Raw genomic sequence first — 19,039 nt, 5'->3', positions numbered from 1 at the left:
GGTGTGGGTGTGCATGGAGTATACAGTGTGTGTATATGGTGTATGGGGTGTGGGTGTGCGTGGAGTATACAGTGTGTGTATATGGTGTGTGGGGTGTGTGTGGGGTGTGTGTAGGGTGTGTGTGTGTGTGTATACAGAGTGTGTATATGGTGTGTGGGGTGTGGGTATGCATGGTGTATACAGTGTATGTATGTAGGGTATGGTGTGTGGGGGGTGTGGGAGTAGGGGAGGGTGTGCGGTGTGTTGTACACAGTATGTGCTGTGTGAAGTGTGTGGTATGTGAGTGTGTGTGTGTATATGGTGTGTGTGTCCCCCACAGTGGGGACAGCGGGCCCCTGGCTATGGGACACTCCACCTGCTTCCTAGATCCCAGGAGAAAGCAGCAGGGACAGTAATTCCCCTGCCCAGGGATGCCAGAGCTCGGGGACATGGCCGCGGTCCCTGTCTCCCTGTCCCTCTCGCCTGCAGCAAGAGAAAGAGATGATAAGTAGGACGCCTTCCTGGCCACATCCTCGCCCCTCCCCTACTCAGCCCTCCCACAGCCCCTTCCCCTTCCGGCTGAGGAGTGTGTGCGTCTGTCCCGTGCCCCCCGGGGGAGACGGCAGACTTGGGCAGTTAGCATCAGTTAGCAGCTCCCGGTGTGCTGTCATGGAGGGGTACGGACACTGGCCCCCACAGCCTTCTTTGGTTTAGCCGGGAAGGCAGGGGGCCGAGGGAGCCTGCAAGTGAGGGCTACCGGGCCCTGAGCGCCACCTCATGGTGTGTGCCGCGTGGGCTTCTGGGTCACTCATTCAATGCCTGCCAAGGCCCCCTCGGGCGGCCCAGCGGACCGCAGCTTACGTGCACCCACGTGCGTCAGACCCGGTTGTGTGTGGCAGTCGACACAGGCAGATGGTGGGCCAGCCAACACGAGCAGTGTCCAGAGGCAGCGGGGTTGGGGTGCTCGTGGGTGCTCAGCAAAGCGCTGCCCATGCGTGGCAGCAGGTGCAGGCGGGGTTAGGCGTGGAGCTGGCGCTTCCCCAGGCCAAGCATGGGCCCCTGCAGCTCCTGCCTGGCAGGGAGCAGAGAAAGGTCCCGGGGGGCGGGTGTCAACCTCAGCTGATGTGCATCCCATGACATGTGAGAAGGTTGGGTGGGCGCAGCGGAAACACAGGGCAGAGTCGGGGTTGGGGTGCTGGTGGGGGTGCAGCTCTAAGCCCGGGGCCGGGTGGGCCCGCACTTAGAGTGGTGAGTGTCCTGTTCCCTGAAGACGTGCCCTCTCCCTGTGCATGGAAAACAGGCATGCGGCCCGTGCCTGTGGGCCCCTGGCGACCCCGGAGAGATGGTGTGGGTGTGCAGGGCTGGGTGGGGAGGGGGGAGTCAGGGTGTTCAGTCCTGAGGACTCCTGCACCCTGCCAGGAACGCCCAAGCCCCAGATCACGTGGCGGAAAGGCCCATCCTTGGAGCCCCTGCGTGGCCGACCAGGTGTGTCGGTGCTGGGCGAGGGCTCTCTGCTCCTGGCCTCCGTCTCGCCGGCGGACAGCGGTGACTATGAGTGCCAGGCCTCCAACGAAGCAGGCTCTGTGTCCAGGAGAGCCAAGCTGGTAGTCTACGGTGAGCGAGGACTGGGGTCGGGGCCAGGGCTGGAGCGAAAGCGGGAGGGACCCAGGACGGCTTACCCGCCTCAGCCCCGTCTGGCTGGAGCCCTATAGTGGGGCCATGGTCTGGTGATGCCAGGGTGCCCAGGCATGGTGGCGCTGGTTCCCAGGGCCCAAGAACTCCCTGCAGGGGCAGCTGCAGGGCCGTGTCCCTAGTGCAGAGAGGGTGTTGGGGGGCGGCGAGTTGCCCTGGGCACCCCACTTGTGCAGAGGCGCCTGGTGGGAGTGTAAGGGAGGTCCTCCATGTGGAGGGGAGACCCCATGAATGGCCCAGTGGGTGGGGCCACCTCTGAATGAGCATGGGTAGCTCAGGGCCGGACCGGGGCTGGGCAGGGCGCAGGTGGACCTCCTGGCACTTCAGTGACAGGCGAGGGGACACGGGGCCTGGGTGGGGCAGCTTTTCTGCTTCTTGCTCCCCAAGTGCCCCCCAGCATCCGAGAGGATGGGCACAGAGCCAACGTGTCAGGCGTGGCCGGGCAGTCCCTGACGCTGGGGTGTGATGCGAACGGCTTTCCTGCCCCCGAGCTCACGTGGTTCAAGGACGGACAGCTGGTGGGTCCTGCCCCGGGGTGATGGGCTGCGGGTGTGATTCGGGTTGGGGACAGGCCTCTGGATGGGTGTTCCTGTGTGTGTCACGGCGTGGCAGGGTAATGCACTGCAGGCCGTCAAAGCAGTGTAGACCGTCGCCCTCTGATAGAGCCTGAGGGCTGCATGGTGGAGGGGGCACAGCACTGCTCTGGGCGTAGGAAGCCCAACGTTCTGGCTGCTGACCAGTTCCTTGAGCCTCAGTTTTCTCACTGCTGATGCTGAGGGGCAGTCAGACCCCTACTCACCAGATCCTTCCGGCCTCTTCTGCCCAGATCCCTGAGGCAGACCGACACAGCCTCCTGTTTGGGGCCCGGTCCCTCCACTTCCCCCAGCTCCAGGAGGGAGATTCCGGCCTCTACTCCTGCCGGGCAGAGAACCAGGCCGGGATGGCCCAGAAGGACTTCGAGCTCCTTGTGCTTGGTGAGTGAGGCCTGAGCCCTGTGACCCCAGGGTTGCCGGCAGAGATGGGAGCGTCTAACGCCCATAGCCTGGTCCTTTGGAGTGGGAGGAGCTCAGGGTCACATGATCAGCTGGTGGTTACTGTTACAGTGCGGCAGAGCAGGCATGACTGAGAAGCAGGGCAGGGACCCACCTGCAGGGCTTGGGGGAGCTTCCCAGGAAAGCTGGGCAGAAGGGAGAAGGGTAGGGTGTGGCAGGTGGGGGCCACACAGCAGCCAAGGCCCTGCGGTCGGCCAGGTTTGCAGGGTTTGAGCCTCCTACCTCCCTCGTCTTCCCCCCGCCCCCCCAGTCCCTCCTTCCGTGCTCGGAGCTGAGGCCGCCCAGGGGGTGCTGGGCCTGGCGGGTACGGATGTGGAGCTGGAGTGCCGGACCACGGGGGTCCCTACGCCCCAGGTGGAATGGACCAAGGATGGGCAGTGAGTGGCCTCCCTGGTGGAGGGTGCGGCGGTGTTGCCTGAACCGGGGGTGGGGTGGGGACTCGGGGGAGGACGAACCCTTCGAGGGAGCCAGAGGGCATGGCATAAGCTGCCCGGGCACAGCTGAGGCTGGCTCCTCCCCAGGGGCAGGTCACCCAGGGAGACCCCTCCCCCAAGGCAGCATCTTCTTGTCTCTCTGACTTCTTTTTTCAACTCACTTTTAAAGTTAAATTTATACACATATGACGAGCCATTTTGAAGCACTCGATGTAGTGGCATTTAGTACATTCTCGGCATGGCGCAGCCATCACTGCTATCCAGTTCCAGAACATTCCATCATCCCCAAAAGAAACCCCACACCCAGAAGCAGCGATCCCCATTCCCCTCCCTCAGCCCGGCAACCACCAGTCTGCTTCCCGTCTGCGGGTGTGCCCTGCGACGTTTCCTGGAACCCGAGCCACGCGCTCCCGGCCATGTTGGCTCCTTCCACCTCACTCTGTTGCGTCGCGGCAAGCTCCAAATCTCATTCCTTTCCATGGCTGAGTAACATTGCATTGTAAGGGAGGCCACACGGTGTCCATGTCCCTCGGCTGATGAGCTTCCTCTAGGTGGTCATGAACCACCTGGCCTCAGGGGAGGCTGTGGGCCCCACACTGCCTGTCCCCACCAGCACATGGCCTTACTGACAGTCTGCCCCGACCTTCTCTCCAGGCCTCTCCTTGCGGAAGACCCTCATCTGCAGCTCCAAGAGGACGGCCAGGTCCTCCGAATCTCCAGCAGTCACTTGGGGGACGAGGGACGGTACCAGTGTGTGGCCTTCAGCCCAGCTGGCCAGGAGGCCAAGGACTTCGAGCTCAGAATCCACTGTGAGTCCCGACCCCTCTGGGACCCCACACAAAGCCCATGAAGCTGCCCACCTGGCCGCTGCTGCCTCAGATTGAGGATGAGGGCAGAAAGGGGGACCCTGGAGGGGCGAGCCCGAGTCCAAGAAAGCTGGAGGGGAGGGGAGGCTAGCAGGCATCTGGACTGGCATTTCCCAAATTTTGCTGTTCCCATCGCAGCTTCACAAAGTATGCTTTTGTTTTCCTGTTCTCTCTTCAACTTTACTTCTCCCAAGAGAGAGAGACAGAGAGGCAGCTCCCCCAACAGAGTCTAAAGGCTGTGACCCGCCCCCAGCCTCAGCCCCGGGGTCGTGGGCACGCAGGTGTGCCTGGCAGATGCAGGGGGCTGGGACGCGGACCTGGGCTCTCCCACATGGGCCCGGTTGTGTTGCTGGTGTGCAGCTGTCTGGTCCCAAATTCTACCACTCAGAATGAGCATCTTCTGAATGTTCTCCTGAACTCCGTCACTTCTCTTTACACCGACGCAGATTTGTTTAGGATAGTTAACCTCCTCTGCAAGTGGAGACCAGCTAGGTGTCAGTCAGGGGACGAGGCTGGCAGAGGGCAAACAGGGCGAGGACTGCTGTCAATCCTTGCGGCGTGGGCAAGGCTGGAGGCATGCGGCCAGCACCTGCTCGCCTTTGGTCATGTGGTCTCTCTTGACCAGGAGGGGAGGGGCCGGGAAGGCCGCAGCCTCTCTTAGCGATGCGGCTCCTCGGTGCTCTGCGCATGTAGCCCCTGGAATCATCTTGGGCACCACCAGTGGGGGTGACCTGCCTGGAAAGCCCTGGTCTAGTCCAGCCTGTCATTCACAGCTGGGGAGACTGAGGCCCAGAGAGGGCAAGTGTCGGGCCATACAGTGAGTTAGAGTGGAGCGGGGTCCAGAGCCCACGCCCGCAGCCCCTGCCCCACCTCCCATGGCAACCGGCCCGCCTCCCATGCCAGCGGGACCCCCACTGTCTCAACCCCATGTCTTCCCGCCCCTGTAGTAAGAACCTGGGACGTGTGTATGCGTGTGTGCATGTGCGTGTGTGCGTGTGCATGTGTGTGTGCGTTTGTCGCTCCTGGGGAGGATGCCAGCTGCCCCTGGGGTTGTCTGTGCTCAGGGCCCCCAATGTTCTTCTCAGCACCCCCCACCATCTGGGGCTCCAACGAGACAGGCGAGGTGGTTGCCATGGAGGATCACCCGGTGCAGTTCCTGTGTGAGGCCCGAGGAGTGCCCACCCCTGACATCACCTGGTTCAAAGACGGGGCCCCACTCCCCTCCAGCGCTGAAATGACCTACACCAGGGGTGGTCGGCAGCTGCAGCTGGAGAGGGCCCGAGCCTCAGATGCAGGCGTCTACACCTGCAAAGCCAGCAACGCTGCGGGGGCCACAGAGAAGGCCACCAGGCTGGAGGTCTACAGTGAGTGCCCAGCAGGGCAGGGAGTGGCCTCCTTGGACCATGAGGGGTGGAGCTTGAGGGAGCGGTGCTGTGGCCCTGGGGAGCCCCTGATTGCAATGCAGCAGGTCCCAAGACTTACTGTGTGCAAGTGTCAGAGACACACAGAGCCTAGGTGTTGTCCTCCTCCCGAGCTCGCAGGGGAGCAGTGAGGATGGAGAGATGCCGACAGTGCCCTGGGAAGTGGGCACCCCAGGGCCAAGGAGGGGAGTGCTCCCATCAGGGTCTGTGAGGGCTCCCTGAAGGAGGTGCTATCTGAGCAGGGATCTGGGTCAGGGAGGTGAGCGAGGGCTTGCCCAGGCCATTGGCGGAGGGCAGGGGCTGCTGGCTCAAGGTCAGCTCTGGTCCCTGAGCAGCCCCTGACCCTCCTCTAGTGGCACCCACCATCGAGGGCACTGGTGGAGGACCCTATGTGGTCAAGACGGTTGCCGGGAGACCCATGACACTGGAGTGTGTGGCCAGAGGCCACCCACCCCCCACCCTCTCCTGGCACTACGAGGGTCTACCTGTGGCAGAGAGCAACGAGACGTGGCTGGAGACGGGCAGCGGTGCACTGAGGCTGCAGAGCCCAGGGGAGGCCTCCGGGGGCCTGTACAGCTGTGTGGCCAGCAGCCCCGCGGGAGAGGCCGTGCTGCAGTACTTGGTGGACGTGCAGGGTGAGCCCGGGCTGCCCACCGGGACCCAGGGCCGTGGGCCCTCCTGTCCCCTGGGGAGTGACCAGTGTCCCCGTGTTGCATGACACAGATGAGGACACTGTGGCCGGAGTGGGTGAGGGGTCAGCAGGCTAGGAGGGGCCAAAGCTGAGCCCCAGGGTCAAGAGGCCCTGCTCCTGCCCAGAGCCTGGCCTGGCCCACCCAGGATGGGAGCTCCCTCTGCACCCGTCCGTGGGACAGACACTTGTAGAGAACTCCCCTGAGTCAAGGCGGGCTGTGGCCGGTCCGCGGGGTGGGGGGAAGCGAGAGTGTCAGGGGGTGCTTTACCTGCCATCCCCCAGGTCTGAACTTCTCAAGCTTTACCTCTGTCCTGGCCCTGTGCTGTTGGAGATAAGGAGCCCCAACTCCCAATCCCTGGGTCTTGGGGGGGGGGCGGACAGGCATTAGACAAATGGACCCAAATCTCTGGGAAGGCCGGCAAGGACCCCTCACCCAGCCTGGTGGTAGTCCTGGGAGGCCTCCTGTAGGAGGGACCATTTACGGGGAGAAGAAGGGAGAGGTGAGGCTGGGGCCTTGCTCTGGAACACTGGGGATGTGGGGGGCTTGAGGCCAGGGTTTGCTCAGCTCCAAACCCCCAACGGTGGTGGGGACCCCCACAGTGCCTCCACAGCTCCTGGTGGCTGATGGCGTGGGCCAGGTGACTGCAGTTGTGGGCCCGCCCCTGGAACTTTCCTGCCAGGCCTCAGGCTCCCCGCTGCCTTCCATTCGGTGTGTACGGGTGGTGGAGGCCGGGGTAGAGAACACAAGAGCTGGGGTAGGGGTGGGGAGTGTGAAAGGGGCCCGAAGCCGGGGTAAGGCGAGCGGGTGCGTTTCTGGACCCATGGGCCTTCCCTGGCCTCAGGCTGACCCACCCTCCCACTCCCTGCCTCAGGTGGCTACAGAACGGCCGCCCAGCCGAGGAGCTGGCAGGGGTGCGGGTGGCCTCACAGGGGGCCACACTGCACATCGACCACGTGGGGCTGGGCCACGCGGGTCTCTTTGCCTGCCAGGCCACCAACGAGGCAGGCACGGCTGCAGCCGAGGTGGAGGTGTCTGTGCACGGTGAGCAGCGCCCCAGCTCTGGCTCCTCACTTATCACACCCACCATCATTCTGTCCAGCCCAAGGCCTCGCTCCCCTCCTGTCATCACTCACTCTCTCCATCCTGACCACGCTAACTGTCACTGACTCTTTAAATCCATGAGTACGCTCCCTGCCATCTCTGAGTCTGCGGTTCCCCCTGCCTGGAGCGGTCTTTCTTCTCTGCCTAACTCCTCTCTATTTTTCAGGTCTGTCTTGAAATAATTCCTTCCTGCCGGAAGTCTTCCTTGATTCCACTGGGTTTCTAATCTGCACTGCTCAGCCTCTTGTGGCCATAGCCTGCCTCCACTGTATTGGGATTGCTTATTGGGTTGTCCATCCCTGCTGTCTATCTCTGTGGGCTCTGAGAGGCCAGTGTGGTGACCACTTTGTCTGCTGTGTCCAGGGGCCTTGTACAGTTCTGTCCCTCAGCACACATATGGATGCATGGATGGATGAGCAGATGGATGTGTGGGTGGATGGATACATGGAGAAGTACATGCTTGGATGAATACGGGATGAATAGATGGATGGATAGGTAGGTGGACAGATGGATGGATGGATGCATGGATGGATGGATGGATGCATGGATGGATGGTGAGTGAATAGATGGGTAGACGGATACATGGTGGAAGGGTGGTGGGTGGATGGATGGTGGATGGGTGGATGAACAGGGAGATGGGTGGAGGGATCAGTGAATGGATGGGTGGATGAATGGACACATAAATGGGTGGTGGATGGGTAGAAGGATGGAGGGATGGTGGTTGGGTGGGTAGGTGGATGGATGGGCAGGTTGGTGAGTGGATGGGTGGATAGATATGTTGACGGATGGTGAGCGGATGGATGGTGAGTGGATGAATGAGTGGTGGGCAGGTGGAAGGATGGGTAGACAGGTTAGTGAGTGGATGGATGGGTGGATGGGTGGATGGATACGTAGGTGGATGGTGGGTGGATGAATGGATGGTGGGTAAGTGGAAGGGTAGATCGACAGGTTAGTGAGTGGATGGGTGGGTGGATAGGTGGATGGATACATAAGTGCATGGTGAGTGGATGAATGGATAGTGGGTAAGTGGAAGGATGGATGGACAGGTTAGTGAGTGGATGGATGGGTGGATGGGTGGATGGATATGTAGGCGGATGGTGAGTGGATGGATGGATGGGGGGTAAGTGGAAGGATAGATGGACAAGTTAGTGAGTGGATGGATGGGTGGATGGGTGGATGGATATGTAGGCGGATGGTGAGTGGATGGATGGATGGGGGGTAAGTGGAAGGATAGATGGACAAGTTAGTGAGTGGATGGATGGGTGGATGGGTGGATGGATATGTAGGCGGATGGTGAGTGGATGGATGGATGGGGGGTAAGTGGAAGGATAGATGGACAAGTTAGTGAGTGGATGGATGGGTGGATGGGTGGATGGATATGTAGGCGGATGGTGAGTGGATGGATGGATGGGGGGTAAGTGGAAGGATAGATGGACAAGTTAGTGAGTGGATGGATGGGTGGATGGGTGGATGGATATGTAGGCGGATGGTGAGTGGATGGATGGATGGGGGGTAAGTGGAAGGATAGATGGACAAGTTAGTGAGTGGATGGATGGGTGGATGGGTGGATGGATATGTAGGCGGATGGTGAGTGGATGGATGGATGGGGGGTAAGTGGAAGGATAGATGGACAAGTTAGTGAGTGGATGGATGGGTGGATGGGTGGATGGATATGTGGGTGGATGGTGAGTGGATGGATGGATGGACAGGGTGGTGAGTAGTTGGGCGGGTGAGTGGGTGGATGCATGGAAGTTTTTTAAAGGGAAAGACCTGCTCTGCTGGCTTGTAGTCAGGTGCTCTTTCCCCTAAGCCAGCTGTCTAAAGGGGGAGAGGGGAAGCTAGAGGCCAGCCCTTGGCTCTATCCTGCAGGCTACCTTCTCACCCCAGGCACTGGAGGGTTGCTAGGTGCCCAGCAACCCCTCTGCTTGACCTGATCCCCCCCATCCTGCCCAGAGCTTCCATCGGCCATCGTTGTCGGGGACGAGAACATCACAGCCCTTTTCCTGCAGCCTGTGTCCCTCCAGTGCACTGGGACTGGGGTGCCCCCTCCCAGTCTCCGCTGGTGGAAAGATGGGGTGGCCCTGGCAGCCTCAGGGGGGCACCTTCAGGTATGTACAGGGGCTCCAGGAATGGCAGGCCAGCTACGCACAGTGGAGGGACCACTGGCAGCCTTGGAGGAGGCTAGGTAGCCCTCTCAGCCTAGGGACACTGAGTGGGTCCTATGTGCTGGGCCTGAAGAGAGGAAGGGTCCTTAGTCCCCATTCCAGGTCCCAAGAGCTTCAGCTATGAGAGTGTGAGGCCAGGGTGGGAGAGGGAGTATGTCAGTTAGAGGAATCCCTGGGTCAGAGTGTTGGCTCGTAACTGAGCCCCCAGAGCCACTCTCAGCCCTCACCTCACCCCTCCTGCCTTTAAGGTCACTGGCAGTCTGGCCCCTGGCTGTGCCCTGTCCTCACACTCACTGCCCTCCAGGCCTGGCCCAGGCCTCCCCAACACAGCCCCGGGGTGCCCCCCTCTGCCCCTCCCTCCAGATCGAGAAGGCAGACCTGAGGGACGAGGGCGTCTACACTTGCACGGCAACTAACCTGGCTGGGGAGAGCAAGAGGGACGTGACCCTGAAGGTTCTGGGTGAGGATGGGGCTCCAGCAGCGTCTGGGGCGCGGGGTGCTGAGCGATGTCTTGAGGACCCCTGGGGCGGGGGTGCATGGCCAGGAGAAGGAGGGAGTTTAAAAATCATAGTCGTACATTTAACTTCAGAAGCAGAAGGTCCTAAAATGAAAAGTCGGCGGCCCCTTTTGGGTTTGGTGGGACTTCCGCGGTGGGCCTTGTCCCTGTTCTCGTGGACCTTGGCTAGTTTCACTCATCAGCGAGCTCGTCTGCCTTCTTGCTGGGCAGAAGGTGCCTGCCCCATCCCTCTGGGCTCCGTGGGGTCCCAGTCCCTGCTGTCCTGGCCCTGGGGCTGTCCTTGCCTGGTGGCCACAGTGAGGATTGCAGCCCGCCACTCACTCGGTCTCGGGCCTGGTCTAGGATGCGGCTCCCTGACCTTAGGACGTAGGTGGTTCTAGAGGTCTTGTAGCCCTGGGCTCTACGGAAGACGAGAGGGGCCCTGTGGCAGCTGGACTGGAGCTGTCTGCACCCACCCATCCGGATCTCTCCTTTCTCCCTGACCCAGTTCCCCCCAACATCGAGCCAGGCCCTGGCAATAGGGCAGTGCTGGAAAATGCCTCAGTGACCTTGGAGTGCCTAGCTTCGGGCGTGCCCCGTCCTGGTAAGACCACTGGTCTCGCTGAAGGCCACCTCCAGTGGGCCCCGGTGCCCCAGGAACTGTGCTGGCTATGGACAGAGTGAAGTGTTTTGCCTCTTCCTCCGCAGCAGCTGTTTGTCAGGACCCCTCTCGTCTAGTCCCCGGGGCCCAGAGCCTTTGCATTGGGGCGTGGAGCGAAGCTGCAGGGCTTCTTCTCGGGGTCTACAGCCTGGGCTGCTCGGGCCTGGCATCAGTGACCCCCTGGGCTTCCAGCAGCTGAGGAAAGGGCCGGGTGTTTGGGGTGACATGTGGGTGTTCACCGACAGGATGGGATGGGACTCCAGAGGAGGCGTATCTCCTGTTCACCATCGGCACAGGGGCTTCCTTGCCTCACCAGGGGTGGGTGCATGCCGAAATATTTGTCCCTCCCATGGGGCCGCCCCGTGGGCTCTGGCAGGAGGACGTGAGGGGGCTGGACAGGCAGCCCATCCTGACCTATGAGGCTGTGCTCTGGGGTGGCCTGTGTTCTCCCTGAAGCTCTCCTGGTGGGGAAGGCAGCGAGGGCTGGGCTGGGCATGGCTGTTCCTGCTGCTGGCTGCCCTGGCCTCCACAGTGGGGCCTCCTCTCTGCCCTGGGTCCCACCTTAGGCCAGATTGTTGCATTTGGCCCTGCTCCCTTCCTGAAGAACTCCGGGTTCCCTTGTGCCTGCAAAGTGGCAGTCAATGCAGCCACGTGGTTGCTTCTCTCAGACCCCCCCCCCCCCAGCCACGTCAGAGGGGCTGGAGGGGCCCCTTGCATGTCTCTTCTCCTCCTCAGATGTCTCCTGGTTCAAGGGCCACCAGCCTGTCTCTGCCCGGATGGGAGTGACGGTGTCAGCTGATGGGAGAGCACTCCTCATTGAGCGAGCCCGGCTTTCTGATGCTGGGAGCTACCGCTGTGTGGCATCTAATGTGGCCGGCAACACCGAGCTGCAGTATGGTCTGCGGGTCAATGGTGAGGGGCTTCCAGTGATCCATCAGTCCACTCATCTGTTATTTATTCTTTATACATCCCCCATCTTTTATCCACCCACAAATCCATCCATCCACCCGACCACCCACCTTTCCATCTACCCATCCAACCACCCTCCCTTTATCCATCCATCCACCCATCCATCCACTCAGCCTTTATCCATCCATCCACCATCCATTCACCCATTCATCGACCCATCCTTTACCAGTCCATCTATCTATCCACCCACCCATCCATCCACCCATCCATTCACCCACCTATCCATCCACCTATCCATTCACTCACCCATTCATCCACCCACCCATCCATCCATCCACCTAGCCATACACCCACCCATCTACCCACCTGTCCATGCAGTTGTCCATTTACCCACTCCCACCTACCTGTCTGCTCAACCATTCATCCAATCATCTGTCTAGTCAGCCATTTACCCACCTGCATGTTCAACCGGAATCTTTGGGTTTTTTTTTTTGTTGTTTGTTTGTTTGTTTTTAATAATTTTTTATTTTATTCATTCATTTATTTTTTAGTTTGACCAGAGAGAGACAGAGGGTTAACAGTGAGAAAGAGAGAAAGTGAGAAAGTAAGCCACCAGATTCAGGACTTGAACTCTGGTCGGCCATGTGGGAGTGTCCAGCGGCTTAACCACCACACCACCTGCTGGTCCCCCAACCACCTACCTTTATCCATCTATCCATCCAACCCACTCACCCATCCATCCATGCGCCCACCCATTTACCCATCCATCCATCCATCCATCATCCACCCACCCACCCATTATTTCATCTTTGCATGCAAACATCCAATAGTATGTCTTAATCTGACTGTCCATCCACCCAGTCCTCTGTCCACCCACCTAACTATCCTCTGCCCATCCGCCCATCCAGTTAGCCATTCAACTTCCATTATTCATACTCTTGCCAACTCTAGTTATTGGCAAGCTTTGGGAAGAGCCTGGTACCGCAGCGCTAAGTAAGACAACCTGAAGTGTGGAGTGTGTGTGGGATACAACGATGAGCTTGTTCCCCAAAGTACTGCTTCAGGACAGCTGTGAGAAGAGCTAGGAAACATGGCGTACCGATGACTGCTGGGGACTGGGGCACTGACCGGCCTGGGCACTCCACGAGGCATCTTTGAGGGCTGGATCCTAAATGAGTCCTCCACTGAGGACCAAGGCTGCAGAGACCTGAGAGGAGGCTGGAAGGCCTGGAGCTTAGAAAATAATGAGAGGAGGGTCCCAGGGAGCTGGAGGCCCCATGGAGACCTGGGAGGCCTTGGGCCATGGGAAAGGCCATGGGGGCAGCTGGGTAGGGGCTGGGACCCTGGGAGTCATGGCGCATGCATCCCAGATACAGCTGAGTCCTCCGACCATTTTCTGCCTGAGGTGGGTACCTGTGAGGGTGTTTCGTCTGATGCTCTGATCCGGGAAATAAACCTGTCCACGGGCCCCAGCTATTCGCTCCACACCATTCCCATGACAACCTGCCCCCTGCTGACCAGAGGCCCAAGTTCAAGTCCTGCTTCTGTGCTTCCTTCTGGCCAACCTTGGGCAGGTGACATCTCCTCTCTGAGTCCATTTCCCATCCAGAGAAGCCTCATGATGGTGTTGAAAGATGATTCTAGCAGCCCAAGAACGGTGGAGTGGCCATCCCTGTGCCTTTAATCATGGCCGCACCCTCATGGGGTGCCCAGCCAGAACCCCACTTGCTTCACCCACAGTGGGGCTCAGCCTGTGCTCCTGTGCCATCCCTGCCCCACAGTGCCTCCACGAATCACGCTGCCACCCAGCCTGCCAGGCCCTGTGCTGCTCGGCGCCCCTGTCCGGCTGACTTGTAATGCCACCGGTGCCCCTAGCCCTACGCTGATGTGGCTGAAGGATGGAAACCCCGTGACCACTGCAGGGACACCCGGCCTCCAGGTTAGGGGGGCCGGGGGCTCCTGCACACTTCCCTGGTGCCTCCCACAGGTGCTGGGCACCGAGGTCAGGCTCAGGGAGCTCAGGGGTGAGGGAGAAGCAGGCTGCCCCGCCAGGGCAAGAGGGAGGAAGCAGGAATCGCTGCGCCACCCGCAAAATCAGAGCACATCTCTGCTGCGATTTAAATTCTCTTGGATGTTTACATTAAAACGAGTAAAGAAACAGGTGACATGGAGCTTAAGAATGCATATCATTAATAGTTAATCCAATACATCCGAAATAGTTTACCACGCAATCATTACACAAAGCCATTAACAAGACATCTTACGTTCTTTTCTTACTAACCCTGAAATCCGATGTGGATGTCACGCTATGAGCTCTCTTGGTTCGAACTGGCACATTCCAGGCTCACTAGGCACACACAGTGGGTGGCCACTGTAGTGGACAGAGGGGCTCCAGAGGACTCTGGAGGATGGCAGAAGTCTGAGGTGGCCCGGGTGCGGCTCAGGGCTCCTGGGGCGGGCTGACCAGGCATGCCGGCAGCAGGGTGCCTGGGCAAGGTGGATGTGCCCCTGTGGCATGTGACAGCAGAGCATCCCCTTGACCAGCTTCCCTGGGGGCACAGGTCTTCCCCGGGGGCAGGGTGCTCACCTTGGCCAGCGTCCGGACCTCCGACTCCGGCAGCTACTCCTGCGTGGCCGTGAGCGCCGTGGGCGAGGACCGCCGGGAGGTCGTGCTGCAAGTTCACAGTGAGTCTCAGGCAGGAAGGCCGCCATCCAGGCCAGCAACCCAGAGACAGGGTAGGGTGTCTCAGCCACATCCGCGGGTCAGAGGGAGGTTGGTGGAGGAGGCACCACCCAAGACAGGTGCTGCCTTTCAGCAGGGGCAAGTTAGACACCCTGAGGCCTGTCCTGCGGTGTCAGCTCCCCACAGGCGGGCAGGGGGGCCTGCATGGCCCAGACCTCTGTGTTCAGAGAAGTGGAGGGGCATAAAGTAGGGGCAGGCAGGAGCACCAGGCCAAGCGCCCGGGGGCCCAGCAGGCTCACTGTTCTGGCCATGTGGGTAGCCCTCTACCCTGGGAAGGTGTGTGAGATGGTGGTTAGGAACACCAGCTCTTTGGTCTATAGACCCAGATTCAAATTCTGCCTCTGGGGACCAGCAGTTAGTGTAATGGCTATGTTGCTGGACTCCCATGTAGTCAACCACGGTTCAAGTCCCGGACCCGGTGGCTTAAACTCACACCGGGCGCGTGTGTGTCCGTGCCCAAGATCCCGAGAGGAGAATAGAGGAGAAGGGATTGCGGCTTGGCCATCTCCCCCGGGGAGGGATTTCTCGCTTTCTCTCTCTCTGTCTCTCTCTGTCTTTCTGGCGAGCGCACACGCCCTATAGCAAAAAACCTCTCCGAAAAAAAAAATCCTGCCTCGAGCCTCCATTTCTTCATCTGTAAAATGGGACAAGAGAGTGGCCTCAAGGCCACAAAGCACGGAACAGTGGCTGTCCTCGCCCGTGTGGGTCTGTGTGGTCTGAGGAAGAAATCCGGGGACTGCGGGGCCAGGGGTGGGGAGGCTTCCTTCCTGCTCTAGCCTCGGCAGGAGTCGCAACTGTAGGTGAGACTCACCTGCCCAAGCACCGCCTGCGTCATGTGCTACCCTCACAGGGGCCTTGGTGGGGTGGGGGGCTGTCATGATCCCCATTTTGTGGAAGAGGAAACTGAGGCCAGAAAGGCTTTATAACCGCTCCAAGCCCTTGCGCACAAGCGAGCAGCAGGATGCAGGCCTTCACCCGGGACCTGTGCTGCGTTTGAAACCGCTCGGCTGCACTGGTTATTTCTGTCACAGGGAGAAGTGGCTCTGGGGCCTGCTTTACTAAACCCTTTTTAAATAAAAATATTAAAACTTTGAAACTTTGAGAGAGCTGTAGATCCGGATGTACTTGTGAGAAATAACCCAGAGCCCGCCTGAGCTCTCTCCCTGGTTCCCTCGGTGGCGGTTCTTGCAGACATGGGGCAGTGCCCCATCCAGGAGAAGGGTTTGTCGCAGCCCACGGCTCACCTTCCCCCGAAGGCTGTGAGGGGTGGGAAGGGTGGAGGTGGGGTCGGGTCTTAGGCCCCGCTGAGGAAAGTGGCCAGCAGGCCCAGGGCCCCACCCCACATGCCTGAGGGAGGCCTTCCTGCCCCGCACCCCACAGTGCCCCCGAGCATCCTGGGAGAAGAGCTGAATGTGTCTGTTGTGGCCAATGAGTCAGTGACCCTGGAGTGCCAGAGCCAGGCCCTGCCCCCTCCTGTGCTGAGCTGGCAGAAGGACGGGCGTCCCCTGGAGCTGCGGCCCGGCATCTACCTCTCTGCAGACAGAGCTTTATTAAAAGTGAGTTGCCACCATAGACCTTCACCTATGTTCTCCACCATAGACCTCCACCTAAGACTTCCATGTAAGACCTCCACCTAAGACCTCCACCTAAGATCTCCAACTGAGACCTCCATCTAAGATCTCCACCTGAGACCTCCACCTAAGACCTTCTCCTACAGACCTCCACCTAAGTCTTTCTCCTACAGGCCTCCACCTAAGACCTCCACCTAGACAACCACCTAAGACCTCCACCTAGACAACTACCTAAGACCTCCACCTGAGACCTCCATCTAGACAACCACCTAAGACCTCCACCTAAGACCTCCACCTAAGAGCTCCTCCTGAGACCTCCACCTAAGACCTCCATCTATGACTTTCTCCTACAGACCTCCACCTAAGACCTCCACCTAAAACCTCTACCTAAGACCTCTACCTAAGACCTCCACCTAGACAACCACCTAAGACCTCCACCTAAGACCTCCACCTGAGACCTCCACCTAAGACCTCCACCTAAAACCTCTACCTAAGACCTCTACCTAAGACCTCCACCTAGACAACCACCTAAGACCTCCACCTAAGACCTCCACCTAAGACCTCTACCTAAGGCCTCCACCTAAGACCTTCTCCTACAGACCTCCACCTAAGACCTCCACCTAGACAACCACCTAAGACCTCCACCTAAAACCTCCACCTGAGACCTCCACCTAAGACGTCTACCTAAGACCTCCACCTAAGACCTCCACCTAAGACCTCTATCTAAAACCTCCATGTACAAGCTCCACCACAGACCTCCACCTACTACCTCCACCTACAACTTCTACCTAAGACTTCCATCACAGACCTCTACCTAAGACCTTTACTTAAGACCTTCACCTAAGATCTCTACCATAGATCTTTACCATAAACCTCCACCTAAGACCTCCTCATAGGTCTCCACTATAGACATCCACCATAAACCTCCACCTAAGACCTCCCCATAGGTCTCCCCCATAGATCTTCACTGTAAACCTCTACCTAAGACCTCTACCATAGGTCTCCCCCATAAACCTCCACCTAAAACCTCCCCCATAGGTCTCCCCCATAAACCTCCACCTAAGACCTCCCCTGTAAGTCTCCCCCATAAACCTCCACCTAAGACCTCCCCTGTAAGTCTCTACCATAGACATCCACCTTAGAGCTCCCCCTAAGGCCTCCACCATATACCTCCATCTAGAGTGAATGCAAGCCCCTGGCAGGGCAGGGCAGGGCAGGATACCCCGTGCTCACTGAGCATCAGTTCAGCTTAGTATGCCCTGCAAACCCCGCCTCCCAGGACAAAGCTCTTGGACTTGAGCCCTCAGGTCTGGCTCCAGCTGTTGGGAGAACCTTCCTCACCATCCCTTACCCCTCTACACCTTGTGATAAGATCATTCCCAACTCAGCTCAGGATCTGACCCAAGGACAGGTCCGCTACCACCCAGCCCCATCCTTTTCTCCCACCTTGTCCTCTGGCCTGTCCTGCTGGACTCTCCAGAGACTGGGGTCAAATCAGGGGCAGGTGCAGGTCTGACCCAGTATGCACCACTCTGCAGCAGGTCTGGGCCATGGCTGTGAAGTTGGGGGTCAAGGGCCTGCCGTCTAGTGAGTTTGTTCTGTGTGCTGGCCCACAGGCTTGGGTCAGGCCGATGGGCACTGGCTTTCTGGAAACCTTATGGTACAGTCGGTGGGGGTGGTGCTGTCACTGCCCCGCATTCTGGGTGGGGAGACTGAGGCTCAGGGAGGTATGGCGAGGTGCCCTGTGCCATACAGCTGGCACAGGGTAACCCCATCTCTGTGCCCACGGCCAGGTGGACAGAGCGCAGGTGTGGGATGCAGGCCGCTATACCTGTGAGGCCCTGAACCAGGCAGGCCGCTCAGAGAAGCACTTCAACCTGAACGTCTGGGGTGAGGCCTCCTGGGCTGGGTGCTCCCTCCCTGCCTGCCAGGGGTGGCTCTCGGGTCCAAGATTGGGGAGGGTGCCTTCTTGGGGTCCAGGGAAGAGCTCTCCTCCACTGGTCTGCGCCTCCCATCTCCCCATGCCAACCATAGCCACTCTCGTCTCTGACTCAGTTGCTCCAGTGTTCCCCTCGAGGGAGCCCCGCACCCTGACTGTGCACGAGGGGCACCCCGCCAGGCTGTCCTGCGAGTGCCACGGCGTACCCTTCCCCAAGATCTCCTGGAGGAAGGACGGTAGGATTGCTGGCTCACTGCTCACTGCCCAGTGCAGGGGGGCGGCCCCACACCTCCACTAGGTGTCCCCACCCCAGAGCCTAACTGAGATGGATGGGCTTATGCCCTAGAGGGTAGGGGTGCCAATTACTTATAAAATTAACATGTCCCTTAGCCTTTTTCTGCTGGGTCCCCAAGCCCAAAGGCCCCATCCTTACCGGTCAGAACTGGATCAATCTACGGGACTCACTTCAAATGTCCTTTTTTCCAAGAAGCCCTCCCTGACCCCAGCCTGGAGCAGGGCCTCCTTCATAACTTGCCCCATCACCCGCCTTGGTCCCCGTCATTGAGTTCCAGGCCCCGTGCTCCACACTGGGAATACGGCAGTGGGCAGAGGAGGGTGCATGAGGAAAGGTGGCTGTGGGGCCTCCTCCCTGCTGGGCCAGGCAGTGCAGAGCTGCGGTCTGCTCCTCCATAACAGGAGCAGGGCTCCCGGGGCTGTAGGCCCTCCCCTGCTGTGGGGGCTTCTCACTGCCAGGTCCCATCACCCGGGCTCCCACCTCAGGGCGGGTAGCCAGGTGGGCGGGTCACTCACTCAGTGACCACAGCTGAGCCCTGCCCTGGGCCAGGCGCTGGAGTCTCTATGGATATCAGGGGAAGTGAGGTGGGGGCCACCATCCTGGAGGGCCGAGGCCAGAGTAGGATTCAGACAAGGCACCTGCAGGCAGATCTGTGACGGGGAGGAGCTCAGTGCTGGTGTCAGGACCAGATGTAGTGCTCAGGGAAGGCTTCCTGGAGGAGGTGATTTCTGGGTGGACGCTAGATGGACGAACAAGAGCTGGCAAGGATGGATGGGAGGGAGTGGGCGGGAGGACAGACATTCCAGGTAGGAGGACCTTGTGTCCTTGCAGAGCCCTGGACCAGGGGCTTTGTTCTCACTGTGTCCAGGTCAGCTCCTGCCTGGGCAGAATGCCAGCCTCGAGCAGGTGTCCGCCGTGGGGAGGCTGCTGTATCTGGGGCAGGCCCTGCCGGCTCAGGAGGGAGTGTACACCTGTGAGTGCAGCAGCGTGGCGGGGAGCAGCAGCCAGGCGCAGCGGGTGGGG

The 19,039-nt window shown here is 59.7% G+C and overlaps 1 protein-coding gene across 1 annotated transcript in view; it reads left to right on the top strand.

The window, feature by feature from the left end:
- The window catches only part of HMCN2 (hemicentin 2), a 170,726-nt gene that overhangs the window by 87,558 nt on the left and 64,129 nt on the right, over window positions 1-19,039 (top strand). Inside the window, 19 exon segments of the mRNA XM_014583202.2 lie at window positions 1,399-1,593; window positions 2,059-2,189; window positions 2,498-2,645; window positions 2,974-3,100; window positions 3,812-3,966; window positions 5,109-5,387; window positions 5,798-6,079; window positions 6,736-6,844; window positions 7,008-7,177; window positions 9,191-9,345; window positions 9,766-9,862; window positions 10,407-10,502; window positions 11,295-11,471; window positions 13,250-13,407; window positions 14,030-14,153; window positions 15,592-15,767; window positions 17,576-17,672; window positions 17,838-17,957; window positions 18,885-19,033. Coding sequence (XP_014438688.1) covers window positions 1,399-1,593; window positions 2,059-2,189; window positions 2,498-2,645; window positions 2,974-3,100; window positions 3,812-3,966; window positions 5,109-5,387; window positions 5,798-6,079; window positions 6,736-6,844; window positions 7,008-7,177; window positions 9,191-9,345; window positions 9,766-9,862; window positions 10,407-10,502; window positions 11,295-11,471; window positions 13,250-13,407; window positions 14,030-14,153; window positions 15,592-15,767; window positions 17,576-17,672; window positions 17,838-17,957; window positions 18,885-19,033 — 2,945 coding nt within the window.

This window comes from Tupaia chinensis, unplaced genomic scaffold (genome assembly GCF_000334495.1).
Source record: "Tupaia chinensis unplaced genomic scaffold, TupChi_1.0 Scaffold144168_1, whole genome shotgun sequence".
NCBI classification, from domain to species: domain Eukaryota; kingdom Metazoa; phylum Chordata; class Mammalia; order Scandentia; family Tupaiidae; genus Tupaia; species Tupaia belangeri.
The sequence above is the reverse complement of the archived record's forward strand: the minus strand, read 5'-3'. Positions and strand labels throughout refer to the sequence as shown.